At 37.7% G+C, this 19,752-nt stretch overlaps 1 protein-coding gene across 8 annotated transcripts in view; it reads right to left on the minus strand.

Annotated features, from left to right (window-relative positions):
• The window catches only part of USP45 (ubiquitin specific peptidase 45), an 85,256-nt gene that overhangs the window by 52,717 nt on the left and 12,787 nt on the right, over window positions 1-19,752 (minus strand). For 7 of the 8 annotated variants that reach the window (XR_004029331.1, XR_004029330.1, XM_030809490.1 and 4 more), the window contains exons 5-7: window positions 19,634-19,734; window positions 3,662-3,801; window positions 3,180-3,278 (exon numbers count right to left, since the gene is read on the minus strand). Coding sequence is in view for 6 of the 8 variants with exons in the window: in XM_030809490.1 (XP_030665350.1) it covers window positions 3,180-3,278; window positions 3,662-3,801; window positions 19,634-19,734 (340 nt within the window). In the remaining 2 variants the exon portion in view is untranslated. Of the gene's footprint in view, window positions 1-3,179; window positions 3,279-3,661; window positions 3,802-19,633; window positions 19,735-19,752 lie in introns of those variants that run through there. The other variant, XM_030809495.1, reaches the window with a different exon arrangement.

Here is a 19,752-nt window from a genome sequence, read left to right on the forward strand (position 1 = left end):
TAATCCCAGCATTTTGGGAGGCCAAGGCAGGCGGATCACTTGAGGTCAGGAGTTTGAGACCAGCCTGGCTAACATGGCAAAACCCTGTCTCCACTAAAAATACAAAAAAATAGCTAAGTGTGGTGGCACGCACCTATGGTCCCAGCTATTCAGGAAGCTGAGGTAGGTGAACTGCTTGAACCTACGAGGTGGAGGTTGCAGTGAGCCGAGATTGTGCCACTGCGCTCCAGTCTGGGTGACAGAGCAAAACTCCATCTCAAAAAATAAATTAAATAAAAATAAAAAATACACTTAAACTGTGAAAACAAATGTTTGCTGAAAACGCAAGAAGGATGAATTTCACACATAATGGTGACAGAAAGAAGCCAAATGCAAAATAATGTATATAGTAAGATTCCATTTATATGCAGTATTAAAACAGGCAAAACTAATCTATCCTGTTAGAAACCAGGTTAGTGGTTACTCATGTGGGTTAGGGAAGTAGTGAATGGGCAGGGGGGAAGTTGAAGGGGCCTTCCAGATGCTGGTAATGTTACTTGAGCAAGGTGTTAGTTACACAAGTGTGTTAGCTGAGAAAATTCATCAAGCTATACACTCATGATATACATTTTTAAGAATATTTTCATTAAATAAAAAGTTTTCCACACACATTGTTGATATGCACATAAATATTAAATTGAATCTAGCAGCATATAAGAATATCATAGCTAACTGGGGTTTGTAACAGGAATACAGGATAGGTTTAACGTTTGAAAAAGGAATCAATGTAATTCACCACATTAACAGAATAAAGAAGAAAAACCATATGATCATCTCAATAGATGTGGGAAAAGCATTTGACAAAATTCAACATCCATTCCGATAAAACTTTCAGAAAACTAGCAATAGAAGGGAATCTCCTCAACCTTATAAAGAACACCTCTGAAAATCGTACCTTCATATGTAATAATGGGAGAAGGCTGAATGTTTATTCCCCTAATTTTGGGATTAAGGCAAGGCTGACTGCTCCCATCATCTCTATTCAACACGTTACTGGAGGTCTGAGCCAGCACAATAAGGTAAAAAAATAAAAATAAAAAAAAAAAGGTATATAGACAAAAGACAAAGATAAACTGGCAATTCAAAGGGCAGTAACCAACTCAAAGAATAGTGCCACAGCTCAGGTCAACTTTATGCCCTAAAAACCTAAGACATAAGATTGAAAATTACCCTGTTAGAATGATACAAACCTAAAGTTATTAACTACAGTATCTAATTGCCACATAGTAATCCTGAGACACAGCTCTGCATGTCAAATATTTAAACTCAACATCCAATCGCATTTAACAGGAAATCATATTTAACAGGTCTTTTTAAATGACTAGGCAATAACTTCCCTTTAGTAGTTTTAAGGATCTCACTACACTTCATTTAGAATAGGGCATTGGAATCTATCATTAAATTTTTAAAGGGCTGAACAAGAAATGTTTACAGGCTGCCTTTCGACTATATATACATATATATATGGTAAACACATGTATAGTAAATATTTATATATATAAAAAAGGAGGTTATTACATATAACAGTCTTATATAAGTATATATATATACTTATATATAACAGTATATATAATAATACTGTCTTTTAAAGCTATATATATATATATATATAATAGTACTGTCTTTCAAAACTGCCTACTGGGAAAAACAATCTAAGATTACTAAGCATTTTTAGAGGGCTAAGCATTTTTAGAACTCTTTTTTTAATTGTTTTCAAAAGTCAGATCATGAGCTATATATATACTCTGTCTTACACACACACACAGGCTGATCAATTTCTCACTAAAATTATCCTTACTAGTATCAATATCCCCCAGCCAAAGTCCATCAGAAACACACCTATCGTTAAACTAGGTGGGTTTATTACTTGTGGCAGTGAGGGAGATCACACAGCATGGGGAACCACAGGGTGTCCTAGTAAGAGGGCGCTGTAAAGAACCTACCCAGGATTTAGGCTCTGGTTGAATAATCTGAAGGTGGGTTTCAGGAAGCACAGGTTTACTCTAGAGTGAATGCCCTCAGAAAGCGAGGGTAATTCTATTATGGGACATCTCAATAAATCTTACATATTGTGGCAGTAGGTGGGGGAGACTAAAATGAGGATAAATCTCTAACTAATAAAGTAGCAGTCATTCATTTCTCATTTTGGCTGAAGGAGGGTGTTTGAGATTTTCTAAATGGCAAAGTGACCTTGTTTTAGACAAAATCATGAAGTGGCCTTGCTTTGTCTCATTTCATCATAGTCTCAGAGAAATCTAGTATCAGATTGTTACTCTGTGGGATTATCTGAATAACATGGCCTAACTGTGGGTGCCAGGCCAGCTTCTGAATATCAGGGGCTGCTTTTTTTTTTTCATCTTTCTCACTAACTTAAAAATCTATCATCAGGCTAGGCTTCAAAAAACCTTTAGATACGGCCGGGCACGGTGGCTCATGCCTGTAATCCCAGCGCTTTGGGAGGCCGAGGGGGGTGGATCACAAGGTCAGAAGATCAAGACCATCCTGGCTAACACGGTGAAACCCTGTCTCTACTAAAAATACAAAAAAAAAAAAAAAAAAAAAAAAAAAATTAGCCGAGCGCCATGGCGGACGCCTATAGTCCCAGCTACTCGGGAGGCTGAGGCAGGAGAATGGCGTGAACCCGGGAGGCGGAGCTTGCAGTGAGCCGAGATCGCGCCACTGCACTCCAGCCTGGGCGACAGTGAGACTCCGTCTCAAAAAAAAAAAAAAAAAAAAAAAACAAACAAACAAAAAAAACCTTTAGATGCTCACATTAAAATTTCATCTTCCTTTAAAGAACAAAAATGCTAAATTTAAACAAATGTCATCAGAAACTACAAAATAGGGGTCATAGGCATTTTGCTCAATAGAAGTCACACCTCTTTTGTTTCTTCCAGTATGTTTATTTTAAAGCTGCCTTAATATCTTTTTATTATTTGATCCATGGCATAGTGGAACCATAACATAAAGTTATGATTTTAGAAATTTTAAATCTGATTATTTTCACAGAATGCTTTTAAATTATTTTTAAGTCCCCTGACTACTATCTTAGTAGACTGATCTGCGAATTAGGAAAAGAGATTTTGGTAACATCAGTGGCTCATCTGAAAACAGCTATTATTCAAATAGTTATTACTCACCAGCTGAGAGTCTGAGGAAGGAAAAATCTTGAGTTTTGTACTACTTTCTTTGATCTCATCATTCATCAGATCAGTAAGCATATAAGTCTGTGCCAAGTTCTAAAAGAAAACAAAATTAAAGTCTTCAGATTCAGTTAAAATATGCCGCTGATTTTATGGAATACTCTCAAATTTCATCTAGCATAGCAAAAATGTCTATTTCAAAAAATATTAAGATTTAGTTGAGTACATTTTACATTTAGTAAAGGTCACTATTACCGACAGAGCCATGGTAAAATACACAGAAGACCTTTCTGAAGCCCTGTGTGAAAATAAGGTACATGTATACATATGGTGATGGCCCAAGATAGCGTAAACAAAAGGAAAACAGAGAAATTTCTAGAGGAACATTTAGTAGTCATTTGACAGTCTACAGGTGAGCCAATGACTATATAAATTAAGAGAATCTTTTACATATTACGAAGCTTTCTGATGACTCTTACCTGCATGACTGCATTAAAAAAGCAAGTATTTCCTAAATTTGTAATTCCTCTTACAGATAAACTTCTGCATTTTCCTCCCTTCTGTATTTCATCTGTTTCCCATTTTTCTTCACAAAGTTTCATGATTCTAGAAAATGCACCTACAAGTTAGAGAAAAAATAACTGACACAAGATGTAAAGATATATATGTCACTTAACATAATTTATATACATTATTTAAAATTAAATTTAAATAAGATTATCTCCCTGAATCAGTGTTCCTGATGGGGAAGAATATAACCATAACTATCTTTGGTTTTATATTTTATTGCTAGAGCAATTAATTTAAACTTTAGTATACAGATCTGCACCTCACACTATATTACAGAATAAATTGCAGATAAATTAAAAAACTAAATGTAAAAGAACAGTCGAGAACAAGTAGAAAAGGTCTAACTTCTAAATACCATTCCCCATGAAAAGGAATAAGGACTTCTAGGGGAAAAGGCTGATTCTTAACCCGGGGTAGCAAAGATGCAAAATGAACCCATAACATTTTGCCATGCCAGAGAGTAAGGAAGTGCTCAAAACGTGTGATTGGGAATAAGTCAAAATACACAGAGATTTTGACCAGGCTCGTTCAATTCAGATAATTTGATCATAAAAATAAGTAAGGGTAGTATAATAGATTATTATTCACAGAATGAATCTGAATTGGTAACAGATTTTTTAAATGAGAAAAAGTAGGGAAGAGACTTCTATAAGAGAATGCCAGCTAATAGAAGAAATGACAGAATTAGGAAAATCACCATCCTATAGTGGCAATTTTTGTATTATTCTTGCAACATTTCTGTGAATTTGAAAACGTTCATATTAAAAGTTTTTAAAAAATAAATAGAACCACATTGTAATACAAAAAGTAAAATACCTAAGTGTATGACACATAAGTGCATATTTTGTGCTTACAGATTTGTATAATTAATGCAGATTTGAAAATTATATTAGGCTGGCCATGGTGACCAGCCTGGCCAAGATGGTGAAAGCCCATCTCTGCTAAAAATACAAAAATCAGCTGGGCGTGGTGGTGCGTGCATGCCTGTAGTCCCAACTACTCAGGAGGTTGAGGCATGAGAATCGCTTGAACCTGGGAGGCAGAGGTTGCAGTGAGCTGAGATCATGCCACTGCACTCCAGTCTGAGTGACAGAGTGAGACTCTGTCTCAAAAGAAAAAAAGAAAATTATATTATCAGTTCATGTTTACTAATATGAAAACAAAGAACAATTCCTAACATTTACTGACATAGTTGACTACATGCATTTAGCAGATTACTCTCTGAATCAAAATTATGATAATTTGAAGTTTGGCAAGAAATTCCCAAGTTCTGAAATGCTTTAGTTTTAACTAGATGTTCTTTTAAATTCCTTTCAGCCCTCAGATTTTTTCTTTTTAAAAAACAGTGTCTCACTTTGTAGCCCAGGCTGAAATGCAGTGGTGCAATCTCAGCTCACTGCAACCTCCGCCTCCCAGGTTCAAGCGATTCTCGTGTGTCAGCCTCCCCAGAAGCACCCACTACCACACCCGGCTAATTTTTGTATACTTTTTTTTTTTTTAGTAGAGAAGAGGTTTCACCATGTTGGCCAGGCTGGTCTCAAACTCCTGACCTCAAGTGATCCACCCACCTTGGGCTCCCAAAGTGCTGGAATTACAGGTGTGAGCCACCGTAGCTGGCCAGCCCTCAGATTTTATAGTTCTTTACAATTACATGTTTTTTTCACCTAATACTGACATGCTGCCTTGCATTACTAGTTAACTTTTAAATATTTGGCTGATTGATGGAAATAGGGGAACATCTCTTACTATTGCTCTTCCTGCCGAAGGGGTACAGCACTGGGGGGACTGTTCATAATAAAAATTCAAAACGCATAAAAATCTGCAAGATTAAACAGCAGAACTAGTAGGTTAGCTTCTTACGTCTCTGACAAGTTCTTAAGAGGAAATAAATTACGACATCTGCCCCACTTCTGTAAACAACATTAAAGGAGATGAACCCGAGTGGGAGTGGCCCTGTTCTAAGGAGCAGGAAGTGCTGGGATTACAGGTGTGAGCCACCGCGCCCAGCAGAAGATGTTTCTTTCATGAAGCAAACCTATTTCATGGAAAAAAGTTTTCTTTAAGTTCTAACAACTTTTATCCTGTGCTACAATAGTTTTTTTTTTTTGAGACGGAGTCTCGCTCTGTCGCCCAGGCTGGAGTGCAGTGGCACAATCTCGGCTCACTGCAAGCTCCGCCTCCCGGGTTCACGCCATTCTCCTGCCTCAGCCTCTCCGAGTAGCTGGGACTACAGGCGCCCGTCACCACGCCCGGCTAATTTTTTGTATTTTTAGTAGAGACGGGGTTTCACCGTGGTCTCGATCTCCTGACCTCGTGATCCGCCCGCCTCGGCCTCCCAAAGTGCTGGGATTACAAGCGTGAGCCACCGTGCCCAGCCTACAATAGTTTTTATAAACCCTATTAACTGGTTTCCCCCCTTATTCCTGGTTTTTTTTATTCTTTAAATGTTACTGGTTGTTATTGGAATCTGTTCAGATATTAAGGAGCTGTTTTCAACTCCCAATTCCAGAATCCTGAGGTAAAGCAGAAGAGAACTAGCAAGATAGGTCTCTTCTCCTGTCCTCCAAATATTATAATAAATAATAAACCCCACACTAGAGCTTGGGGGCAAAGGCCAGCACAATCAATGAAGTGGGTCACTGAAGTACAAACACCAGGCATGGAAAAAAGGAAAAGGGGGAAGAGGCCAGGTAGTTTTCAAATGAATATAAAAGCAAATGAAAAAAGCCAGTCAGTACTTAGAAGCACTACACAAACAAGAGGAACTCTGATATGGATGCTGGCTGGGTTTACAGACAGAACAGTCTGCTGCTTGTTTATATCTGAGACCGTAAATAGAACCTAGAATAGGATGGGTTCAAACTCTCATTATTGCTGTTGCCAAAAGGTGGTTTCACAGTGATTTTTGAGAGATTTGAGAGAGAAATTAAATCCAAGCATTACTCAATTTTTTCAGGCTGTTAACTCTGATTTTACATTTCCAAAACTCAGTCTCCAACAGGTTAAGTGATATGCCCAAGGTCACAATGATAATCCTCCGATTATAAATTCATCGTCATTTTACCACCTAAATTCTCTTCAGTGATTTATGTACAATGAGAATTATAAAAGACAGTAGGTCAAGATTCTTACAGATTTGGGTATATGCAACCCTAAACAAATATGACTCCTCAAAAATATCTTTTTTTTTGGCTTCTTCCAAAACATGAAGCAGACTTAACATTCTTAATAAATGTTGCCACAATATTTTTTAGCTTATTAACATGAAAACAGAATGGCTGGAAGAAATAACTTATAGATAGTAACTATATATGTTTTATATACTTATGAAATATATATATACATGACACCTATTGGGCCTGTTTCAAAAAACATTAAAAAAATACATATATACACAGACACATTATTCACTTGGGAAAATACTCCTAGAAATAAATTATATTTTAATCTTGCAAAGACACATAACATTTTAAAAACCACAATATGCAAATGATTTATGTATCTGTGTGCCACATTTATCCAACAGTTTTCAAAACATCTGGGGTGGCATCCCAAAGTAAACAATGTTCATAAGACCATCTGGACAAAACTGCAGGCAAAATAAAGCATAAACATATGGAAAAACAGATTTTCCCCCTCCCTTCAGCAGTAAGGGATGACAAATGTCAAACCAAGATATATCCACGCTTCACTGTGCGATGCTTTTCAGCACCACCTGGCTCTCCATGCACAGCCACCAAATATGGACAGCACTGCCAGAAAGAACATACCCACAGGGCAGTGGCAATAAAAAGAGTTTATTTCATGGTTAAATAGCCACTTCACACAAGTGGCAAGGGTCTGTTTGTTGACTTTTACATGTAAGTCTGTGTGTGAAAATACTAAAAATTAACTACGCTACCAAACAGATAATTTAACTAGAAAATAGAATAATTTTTTTTTTTTTTTTTTTTTGAGATACAGTCTTGCTCTGTCTCCCAGGCTGGAGTGCAGTGGTGTGATCTCGGCTCCACTGCAACCTCCGCCTCCCAGGTTCAAGTGATTCTCGTGCCTCAGTCTCCCGAGTAGTTGGGATTACAGGCATGCGCCACCATGCCTAATTTTTTGTATTTTTAGTAGAGATGGGGTTTCATCACGTTGGCCAGGCTGGTCTCGAACTCCTGACCTCAAGTAATCTACCTGCCTCGGCCTCCCAAAGCACTGGATTATAGGAGTGAGGCCCCGCACTCGGCCAGAATAACATTTCTAAGAGCTATTTAAGTGTTTTACTTAAAATAAAAGTGCAAGTCTTAAATTTTACTAAGTAGTACATTTACAAAATGTAACAATTTAAATTGATTTATCAATGTCCTTTGTGTATCAGGCACTATATGAACCACTATAACTGTTTACACCTAATTTCTTATTTATGACTGGAGTATAAAGAATTGATACATAGTAAACAGCAGAGACTTTAGGCCTTAATTTTTTTTTTTTCTTTAAGACAGAGTCTCAGTCTGTTGCCCAGGCTGGAGTGCAGTGGCACAATCTTGGCACTGCAATCTCCGCTTCCTGGGTTCAAGCAATTCTTCTGTCTCAGCCTCCCGAGTAACTGGGATTACAGGCGCACGCCACCACGCCAGGCTAATTTTATATTTTTAGTAGAGATGGGGTTTCACCATGTTGGCCAGGCTGGTCTTGAACTCCTGACCTCAGGCGATCCACCCTCCTTGGCCTCCCAAAGTGCTGGGATTACAAGCATGAGCCACCACACCCGGCCAAGCCTTAAATTTATAATAACTGTAGTATCTCAGGAAAACCTTTAGACACTAAATATATTTGTTGTGCATATGTTTATAAGAAGCTGTCAACTGAGAGTTTATAATTCTAGTTTAAAACAGGGATGTCTGAATCAGTCTCAATTATTGGACATTCATGCAGGTATGTATGTATGTATGTATGTATGTATATATATATGTATTTATTTTGAGACGGAGTTTTGCTCTTGTCGCCCAGGCTGGAGTGCAATGGCACAATCTCGGCTCACTGCAACCTCCCCCTCCCGGGTTCAAATGATTCTCCTGTCTCAGCCTCCTGAGGAGCTGGGATTACAGGCGTCCACCACTACGTCCAGCTAATTTTTGGTGTTTTTAGTAGAGATGGGGTTTCACCATGTTGGCCAGGCTGGTCTCGAACTCCTGACCACAGGTGATCCACCTGCCTGGACCTCCCAAAGTGCTGGGATTACAGGCACAAGTCACTGCACCTGGCCTGTATGTTTTAATAAAAAGCAACTTATAGCTTCTACTGAAGAACTATTTTGATCATTTTGTTTTCAGAGATAACAAAGCTTTTCTCAATCTGGCAGTGCAAACATTTTAGATCATATTAAAAATTATCTTCTTCCTTTATAAACACAGAACCAAATACAATAAAGAATGAACTTCAAGATGTTTTTAAGTATGGTATAAGTAAGAGGACAAAGTTGCTACAATAATAAAGACAAACTATACAAAATTTTTATTATCATTTCTTTTGTTCTCCTAAAGTTTTACCCACACCTACAAAAAAGTGGTCCGCATAGTCAAAAAGGTAATCACAGAGTTTCCAGGCTAGGTTATTTTATTAAAAGGGATTTATCTCACGTTGGGAAATAAATCAAAACTAATAAAAAATAAAAGCAATTTAATTTACTCTACTTATCACTTCTAGATTACTAACACTGTCATCCTTTACATAAAAAGATAATATAGACCTAGAATGCAAAGAACATTGAGAGCACACTTCTGGCACTTTAAAGTTTTTAAAGCTCTTGTACATCTCTGTGGTTTACCTTTAAGCCTATAATCTGAGTCCTCAAAAAGTAGCTGATTGAGTAGGACTGATAGGTTTTGTACGTACCTCAAGTCTTCTAAGACAAAACTGGCTGAAATACCAGCAAAGCAAAAACAAAACAACAGAAACAACAAAACAACTTATCTAAGAACTTTAAAAAAAAAAACAAGATATTACCTCAAATTTTTCTAGCATAAAAATGACTTCAACACTTACATATCCTATAACTATCTTTTTAAAAACTGAGTTCAAGGCCAGGTGTTATGGCTCATGCCTGTAATCCCAGCACTTTGGGAGCCGAGGCGGCAGGATCACTTAAAGTCAGGAGTTTGAGACCAGCCTGGCCAACATGGTAAAACCTCGTCTCTACTAAAAATACAAAAATTAGCTGGACATGGTGGCGCTTGCCTGTAGTCCAAGCTACTCAGGAGGCTGAGGCAGGAGAATAGTTTGAACCCGAGAGGTGGAGGTTGCAGTGAGCTGAGACCATGCCACTGCACTCCAGACTAGGTGACAGAGTGAGACTGTTTCAAAAAACAAAAAAACTGGTTCAAGGACATTAAATCATAAACATAAAAAAACTCAAAGTATCAGCAAATTTTAGGTGAATATCTTTAGAATCTTGGAGAGCAAAGACTTTCAAAGCATGACCCCAAAGGCTAAAAACAGAAAAGACTAATAACCTGGCAACAATGACATTAAAAACTTCATTATGGCAAAACGAAACTGAACTATAAACAAAGTTAAATATGGAATTGTAGGCACTATTGTCAACTATACCCTTTGTACAAGCTTTCTTGAGGGCAGTTTTACAACAGTAATCAAAATTTATACTTTGGCCAAGAAATTGCAAAAAAATTTCACCTACAAAATAAAAGAGCAAGTATACAAAGATACAGCTTTGTTTATCACAGGAGAAAATTGAAAACAACCAATAGTGGGTTTGTTGTGAAGTAATATTAAATTGGTGTCTTTCTTTTCCCAAAGGTGTATTTGTGAATTGCCTTGGTTAAACCAAAAGTGGGGAACACTGGTTCTTCCCTTTCTTCCCATAGGCAAGGGGGAAGTGAACTTATTTTGCATTTAGAGTTGGAGAGTGTATCTCCCTTAAATTGTCACCTCTGATAACTGTCCCCATTTTAGAACTGAAGCATTTCAAAGATGAAACTGAGGTATACTGCTGGTTAGTGTTGAGGGAAGATTCAAACCCGGGCAGTCCAGCTTCAGAATTCACACACTTAAACATTATTATCTACTGTCTGTTATAATAAAGATGATGCAATTTGTAAGTGTGATAGTAGTTTAAGTCACTAACAAAATGCCAGTGGTGATATGAATAGCAAAGCCATTACTCTTAAGTAAAAGCTGTATGTAATCAATTGCTGCATGTGTTTTGTGTTTGGATTTATAGCTTTTTTAGTCATAGTTTGTACAGTCCTTCTCAAATGATTCCTTAAAAAATCACGCCCTAACATCCTAGGTACCCACTGCATGCAATTAACTTCTCCCTATGTATCTGGAAGGATACTAGTTATGTGACATCTTTGGGAAAACTGAGAAAATAGTCACTCTAATAATTTTACTGTGTTTTGTAGTTCCGATGAGGAACCCCAAATTAAAAACTCTATAGGTAAAAATAGGTTGTTTTAAAAATGTCATTATCTTTTTGAACCTAGCCCCTTGTATACACTGAAACAACGATTTTTAGTGCTTATTTTTGAAAATGCAAATTTCTTAGAAACATGACTGTCACTTTAGAGAACTGTCTTACCTCTTAAAAAAACAGACAAAAATAAATAGAGATAGGGTCATGCTATGTTGTCCATGCTCGTCCTGAAGAAGTGGTCTCAAGCAATCTTCCCACCTTAGCCTCCCAAAGTGCTGGGATTATAGGCATAAGCCATACATATGCCCAGCGTGTATCACCTTTTTTTTTTAAGTATTAAATAATAATCAAATTGTTACTGAAACAGGTCATAATATTATACTCAGATGGAGTTTCAGATCCCAAACATACCACCACTTACTTTCTTATTTAAAAAAAAAAAAAGATACAGCAAACTCATACTTCACAAAACCCACATAATTCATGTCTATTGTATACCAGGAGCATGAGCTTAATAAATTCAGCAGGATATAGTATTTTGTCTTCTCTTTAACCTTGTTAAAAACAGCATCCCATCAATATTAAAATTATGAGCCAAATGTATTGGTTTAGAAAAGAGCATGGGATTGTCAGTCATCTATTTCACAAAAAAATAAACCAACATTCAACTACATTATTTCACCAGTAATTCCTATATTCTCTAAATATTTGCAGAACACTTCATGACATTTAAAAGACTATTAAAGTGAGAAATCTCATGAGCCTTTCAGAGGACACTGGCCCTCTTTTAAAAAAAAAAAAAAATTCTTTTTTTCAAGCAGGTTTTAGGTTCACAGCAAAACTGAGCATACGTTACTGGGGATTTTCCATATCCCCCCTACCCCAACACATGCATAGCCTCCATTATCAACATCCCCCACCAGAATGGTTCATTTATTGTAACTGATGAACCTGCACTGACACATCATTATCACCTAAAGTTCATAGTTTACATCAGGGTTCACTCTTGGTAGTGTACATTCTATGGATTTGGACAGATGCAGAATGACATGGATCCAGCATTATAGTATCATACAGAGTAGTTTTATTGCCCTAAAAAATTCTCTATGCTTTGCCTATTCACCCCTTCTTCTCCTCAACCCCTTTCAACCACTGATTTTTTTTTTTTTTTTTTTACTGTCTCCAAAGTTCTCTGGTCCACTTTTTAATAATACCTATTTCTGGGTGGGACTCACAAAAATGCTTATTTGCCCATTTTCAGTCTTGCATTATATATGACCTTTTTATTCCATGTATGGGGAAGGGGGAGGTAGAGGGAGTTTTGTTTCTATAAGCAAATCCTAACATCAGATGTGAAATCTACACAGCTGTAAGCATTCTTCTGGGAACCTGAGCTGGGGTTCATCTCAACTGCTTAATGCAATTACCTAAACCAGTCATGTAGTATTAATGTAATCTGCCCATTTCTACAGCTGAAAAGAAGTTTAATATTTAAAGAGCAAGTAAAAAGAGACAACTTGGTGCCCCACAATTCCCCTAGCTTGGAACCAAATAATAATTAGCTTGCCAGTTTATTCTCAAAATCGACTAACTTCCAGTTAACCATTATGCCTTAGAAATCTTTACTTAGTCATATGATAAATTGATATTAACATAATAAATGGGCAGTCATACATATATTGGCATTCCTATCTGTCTCCATACAAGTCAAACTGAGATCTAAGACACAAAATCACTGATCAGCCACTTCTCTGCTTAAAACTTAACAGTAGTTCCTCACTGCCCTCAGAACAAATTCTATCTGTACAAGGCCCTTAAATATCTGTTCTTACTTACCTCAAGTCTCACCTCTCATCATCTTCTACACCACAAAACTCAACTTTTCAGCTGTCTAGACTTCCCTGAACCTATCGAGCTCTCGTCAATGAGCTATTTTCTTTGCCTGGAACATACAATCTGTTACCTTTTTGCCCAGATAATTTCTAGATATTCTTCTGCTTCCAACTAAGTTGGATTATTCTTCTAAATAGAATTGGCCTGGCTCCTCCAGTCGATGTTAGATACTATTCCAAATTGTTCTCATGGTCCCTGGTACTTGCTCCATCACAGCACTATTTAAACAGGCAAGTATAACTAAGTGCAATTTGTCTATATCCCTCAATAGACCAAAAGATCAGTAATGACAGGAACTAGAAGTAGATCTGTCTCATTTACTACTGCATCTCCAACACCTAATGCAGCATCTGGTACAAAGCAGAAACTCAAAGATATTAAAAGACTGAATAATTTTGATATTAATATTTAGGATTTTGGGGGGTGAAAGTGCAAAGCTTATCTACTTCCTCAATAAAAACTGGTCACATTCTATTTGGTTTATTCAGCAAGTATTTACTGTCTACCCACATAAAAATCAAAAAGAATATAATCCAGAGTCCAGTCTTAAGGAACCTACAGTCTTGGGAGAAAATAAGACATGTACAAACATAAATATGAAACATCAAAAAAGTGTTATTAGATTCTAAAGTGTGCTGCACAGACACTGAGTGCCAAAAAAGAGATCAGGATTGGGAAAGCATCCTAGAAGCAGGATTTGAGCTGAGCCTTAATGTGTAAGTAAGGCTGAAGACAGAAAATACAAAGACAAATGTGCTACAGTTCAGCACTTCTCAAAGTGGGTCGGAAGGCAACTTCCTTCTTTCAAGGGTACTTAAGGTCAAAAGTATTTTCATAATAAGCCTAAGATTTTATTTGCTTTTTTTACTTTCATTCACTCTCAATTATACAGTGCTATTCTCCAGAGGCCATATGGCATGTGGAGATTAAATGCACAAAAGATTAAATGCAGAAGCAGATATGAGAATCCAGATGTTTTCTACTAAGCCAGACACTTAAGAGTCTTATAAAAATGCAAGACAGTGCCACTCATTAAATTTTTGTTTTGAAACAGTTATCTTTCCTACAAATGTTATTTGTGTTAACATGGTATAGTATTTATTTCATTTTTATTTTTAGAGCCAAGTCTCGCTATGTTGCCCAGGATGGTCTCAAACTCCTGGACTCAAGTGATCTACCTGCCTCAGCCTCCCAAAGTGCTCTGATTACAGGAGTGAGCCACCCATATACTATCTGATTTTAGGATAATGATGCCTAAAAGTAAAGGAATAAAAAAACAAAAGAATTAATGATATACTTTAAAGAGAAAGAAAATTTCTGGTCATGCATAACTTCAAAATGTGTTTAACATACAGGCACAGGCTTTCTTCTCAATAACTATTTTTACTTAGTACAAAAATATAAAAATAACCTTTTAAAATCATACTTATCCTCTCACCCAAACACAATAATACAGTTTCATATTCCTTTTATCATATATAGGTGTTTTCACAATGTTTCACGATTACTATTAAGATTACTGCAAAATCATATCCAGCATTCTTACAAACCTCAATAAAAACTTTATTTGATTTTCCAAATATTTTATAAAAATATACGGAAGCCACATACAAGGCACAGTACGGCAAACTATTATATCCAAAAACTTATTCTAGAATGCCAAGGAATATTATTTTAAATCAAACTTGCCTGAGAGATCCTGTAGCTTGACCCACAAGGATAATGACATCTTGCCCTAGAACTGCGGAAAGCCTTAAACTAAGAACTACGTATCTCTCAAACTTTGAAAGCTCCACTCTCTCTCAAACTACCTCAAAAGCCTGTGCCCCAGGTGCTATTCACGGTTCTATAAACACAATTAAGGCTTGTATTTGTGCTTCCCACCACCTGAAATGATTTCTTCTCTCATCTTCACCTGCCCAAAGTTCATCCTTTAAGGGTCAGCTTGAAAGCCAGCTCATCCATGATTCCTTTTTAGTTCCTACAACTGAACATTATATCCCTCTTTGGATATTTGAAGGACTTTGGTTGTTACCTAAAACAGAAATCTTACTCTACTTGCATATCATTACTTTTTAATCTTACACCTTGTTTCAGATCTTTAGCCTCTTAAAGATTTAGTGACTATCAATCTCTATTCCCTGAAGCACCTTGGAAATATAAAATACTAAGGAAAAATGAGGCTTGCATAAACAGATTACTGCCTGGGGTCACACACCTAGTGACAGAGTCAAATTTGAACACCAGACCCCCTGACTCAAAGCCATCTACTGTCTTTTTTTCTTTTTTTTTTTTGAGATAGTCTCACTCTGTCGCCCAGGCTGGCATGCAGTGGTGTCATCTCGGCTTACTGCAGCCTCCGCCTCCCGGGTTCAAACAATTCTCATGCCTCAGCCTCCTGAGTAGCTGGGATTACAGGAATGTGCCACTATGCTCAGCTAATTTTTGTATTTTTAATAGAGTTGGGGTTTCACCATGTTGGCCAGGCTGGTCTCCATTCCTGGCCTCAAGTGATCTGCCCGACTTGGGCTCCCGAAGTGCTGGGTTTAAGGCCTGAGCCACCGTGCCCAACTTCAAAGCCATGTACTTTCCATCATACCGTAATTCTATGCTCCCTTCCTAGCATCTTTCTTGCAATAATTATTCAAGAAATCAGTAAAATTGAATGAAAATCAGACTGGCTTTGTACTTAACCTTAGGGAACCTCTAAGGTAAAAAAAAAAAAATCCAGAGAAAATAATTTCTAAACTTGTATTTTCATCACCCATGCCATCATCTCCCTGCCTATCTTCTTATTATGGCCAACGAAACTTAATGCTCATTTTTCAGCAGACAGTATTATGACCAACTTCAGTTCCAGTAGTGTTACATGTCTTTCACCACCATATTTTCCTGGTTCTTTATTTGAGCAGAATTGGAGCTACAACTAGTATGCCTGGTGCAGAATAGAACTCGATAAATGTTTGTTGAATAAGTAAATGATAAATGATCAAATTAATCATTTCTACTGCTGTTCAGGAGCCTGAGTTTACCTTCTCTGGTTCCTCCTCCAGTTCCTTCACCATTACTGTCTCATTAGGGCGATGGCTAACAAAAACAGCTGTACGCTGGGCTATAGAAAACACAGTTGGCAACTGTATTTTTATATAGCTTTTCAGTTTCTGATGCCACCTACTAAGCAATTCAATTCTGCTTCAAAGGCAACTCAAAATTATCACGTCCATTCACCTAACTGTTCAGTAAAAATCCTGAGGTTTGTATTAATACTTAATTCCTCCCACTCTCCCTCATTACATGTAATCCACTCACTCCCCATGAGTATCTATCAGCCTCTCACCTGCCCCCCCACAATCACCTCCTTAACCCTCTTCATGATCTCCCCACCCCCATGCTTAACTCCCTACAATCTGTGTGACACATAGCAATCACTTATCTCTATTTAAAAAAAAATATGAAATTACCGTGATATCCCCCTGCTTAAAACACTTTAGTAATTTCCATTACACTTCCAAAAAAAATAAAAATTCCTTACCATGGAGTTCATTACAGTATCCGTCATGACCAGCTCATCTACCTTGTAACTTCATCTCTTTGCACTCTCTCCTAACAAACCACATTTCTGCAATATTAGCCTTTCTTGATCACTGTGACTACTATATTATTACCCAGCACTGCAATCTGTTCCTTTCTTTTGTAGCACTTACCAGAAGTCATTATATATTTGCATTTTTTGCTTGTTGCTCCCACTATATCTAATGCCTAGAGGGCAAGATAAAACTATTTTTGTTTTACTCTAATACTACAGACCAAATAAAATTTAATACCTGGCATGTGGGAAGCACTTACTATTTTTGGAGGAAGAAACTATTATCCTATACACTCTTTTTTTTTTTTTTTTTTCTTTTATTTATTTATTTATTTATTTATTTTTTATTTTTTTTATACTTTAGGCTTTTAGGGTACATGTGCACAATGTGCAGGTTTGTTACATATGTATCCATGTGCCATGTTGATTTCCTGCACCCATTAACTCGTCATTTAGCATTAGGTGTATCTCCTAATGCTGTCCCTCCCCCCTCCCCCCACCCCACAACAGTCCCCGGAGTGTGATGTTCCCCTTCCTGTGTCCATGAGTTCTCATTGTTCAATTCCCACCTATGAGAGAGAACATGCGGTGTTTGGTTTTTTGTCCTTGCGATAGTTTACTGAGAATGATGTTTTCCAGTTTCATCCATGTCCCTACAAAGGACACGAACTCATCATTTTTTATGGCTGCATAGTATTCCGGGACTGTAAACTAGTTCAACCATTGTGGAAGTCAGTGTGGCGATTCCTCAGGGATCTCGAACTAGAAATACCATTTGACCCAGCCATCCCATTACTGGGTATATACCCAAAGGACTATAAATCATGCTGCTATAAAGACACATGCACACGTATGTTTATTGCGGCACTATTCACAATAGCAAAGAGTTGGAACCAACCCAAATGTCCAACAACGATAGACTGGATTATCCTATACACTCTTAACATACGTTATTTATTATTTATTTGTTAGGTAACAAAGTATTCAATAACAAAATACATAATATACAATACATTAATGTTATATAATAAAGGATCTGGCTGGCTTTTCTCCCCAGGTTCCTGGGAAGTACCCTCTAAATCCTTGGAATTTCCAGAGTGACAAGAGTGTCTGTTATTCATGATGGGTCCCTCAGGCCACATTTGACAGTTTATGTCAACAAACTGACTCACTGTGGGCACCTAGAGTTTATGCTGAAGAGATGAATCAGGATGGGGCCTGGCCCTGCCAGAAAGACCAACCATGTGATTAGAATGTTGGGGGCCTGGAGACTGAGTTAAATCAATATGGCCAATGATTCAATCAATCATGCCTACACAATGAAATCCCAATAAAACTCTCCACACCAAAACTCCAGTGAGCTTCCTTGGTTACCAATACTCTGTGCGTATTAGTGTACATGAATGCATGGGCTGGGGAGGGTGAGGAGAATGCGTCCTCATTCCCTCTGGAGTGGACACAGAAGCTTCTCATTTGGGACCCTCCCCAGACTTTGCCCTATGCATCTATTCCTTTGGCTGTTTTGTATCCTTTTTTGCTATATTAAAACTATTAATTGTTAGTACAGCACTTTCCTGAGTTCTCTGACTCATTCTAGCAAATTATCACTGAACCTGAAGAAATGGTAGGAACACCCAAATTTGTAGACAGTTGGTCAGAAATTCAGTGGTCTAGGAACCCTCGAGCCTGCAGCTAGTGTCTGAAGTGTGGGCAGTCCTGTGGGCAACTGTGCCCTTAGCCTGTGAAGTCTGGCCTAACTCCCAGTAGTTAGTGTCAGAACTACACTGCAATTATGTAACAAATAAGAGACACCATTTCATATGTATGTGTCAAGTACTGATATGGTTTGGATCTGTGTCCACACCCAAATCTCACGTCGAGTTGTAATCGCCAATGTTGGAGGAGGGGCCTGATGGGAAGTGACTGGATCATGGGAGTGGGCTTCTCATGAATGGTTTAGCTCCATCACTTTGGTGCTGTTCTCATGATAGTCAGTGTGTTCTCACAAGATCTAGTTGTTCAAAAGTGTGTACTACCTCCTCGTCTATCTTTTCCTCCTGTTCCACCATGTAAGACGTGCCTGCTTCCCCTTCACCTTCCACCATGATTGAAAGTTTCCTGAGGCCTCCCCAGAAGCTGAGCAGATGCCAGCAGCATGCTTTCTGCACAACATGCAGAACTGTGAGCCAATTAAACCCCTTTTCTTTATAAATTACCCAATCTCGGGTATTTCTTTATAGAAATACGAGAAAAGACTAATACTGGTACTATGCAAGTATTTTTACATGCACTATTTCTAAATCTTTAGAAAATATTATCTCTAGGCCTCATAGTAACTCCATAAGACAGAATTATCATCCTAATTTTATAAATAAGGAAACTAAGCAATAACAGTGACCATGGCCAATAAGTGGGGAAGCCTAAATTCAAACTTACTAGGACTGACTTCAAAGCCCATGATCTAGACACGACATACTTCAGTTTCTCAAATTGGTTATATAAACATACAACAAGGTTGCCACCTAAGAATGCATGATACTCACAATATTTTTTTTTTCTTGAGACGGAGTTTTGCTCTGTTGCCCAGACTGGAGTGCAGTGGCATGTTCTTGGCTCGCTGCAACCTCTGCCTCCCCTCCCAGGTTCAAGCGATTCTCCTGTCTCAGCCTCCCGAGTAGCTGGGATTACAGGCATGTGCTACCGTACCCGGCTAATTTTTGTATTCTTAGTAGAGATGGGGTTTAACCATGTTGGCCAGGCTGGTCTCAAACTCTTGACCTCATGATCTGCCCAGCTCGGCCTCCCAAAATGCTGGGATTACAGGCATGAGCCACTGCACCCGGCCAATACTCATAATATCTTTATTCAAATTATTGGCTGGGCTGTCACAGTAAAATCTAAAGTATTCTTTATGAATTTATGAACTGTTTATATGAAATACTGTATTTTAACACAGATTCCTTTAGTAATTGCTTAACTTACTTGTTTGTGTTTTAGAAGCATGTTTCTGGAGAAAATCAACTATCTGAGCCAAAACCTTCTTATTACAATGCGTTGATAATTTTTCATCACATTCATAACACCTGAAAAAATATAAAATT

This window comes from Nomascus leucogenys, chromosome 3 (assembly GCF_006542625.1).
Source record: "Nomascus leucogenys isolate Asia chromosome 3, Asia_NLE_v1, whole genome shotgun sequence".
Taxonomy (NCBI): domain Eukaryota; kingdom Metazoa; phylum Chordata; class Mammalia; order Primates; family Hylobatidae; genus Nomascus; species Nomascus leucogenys.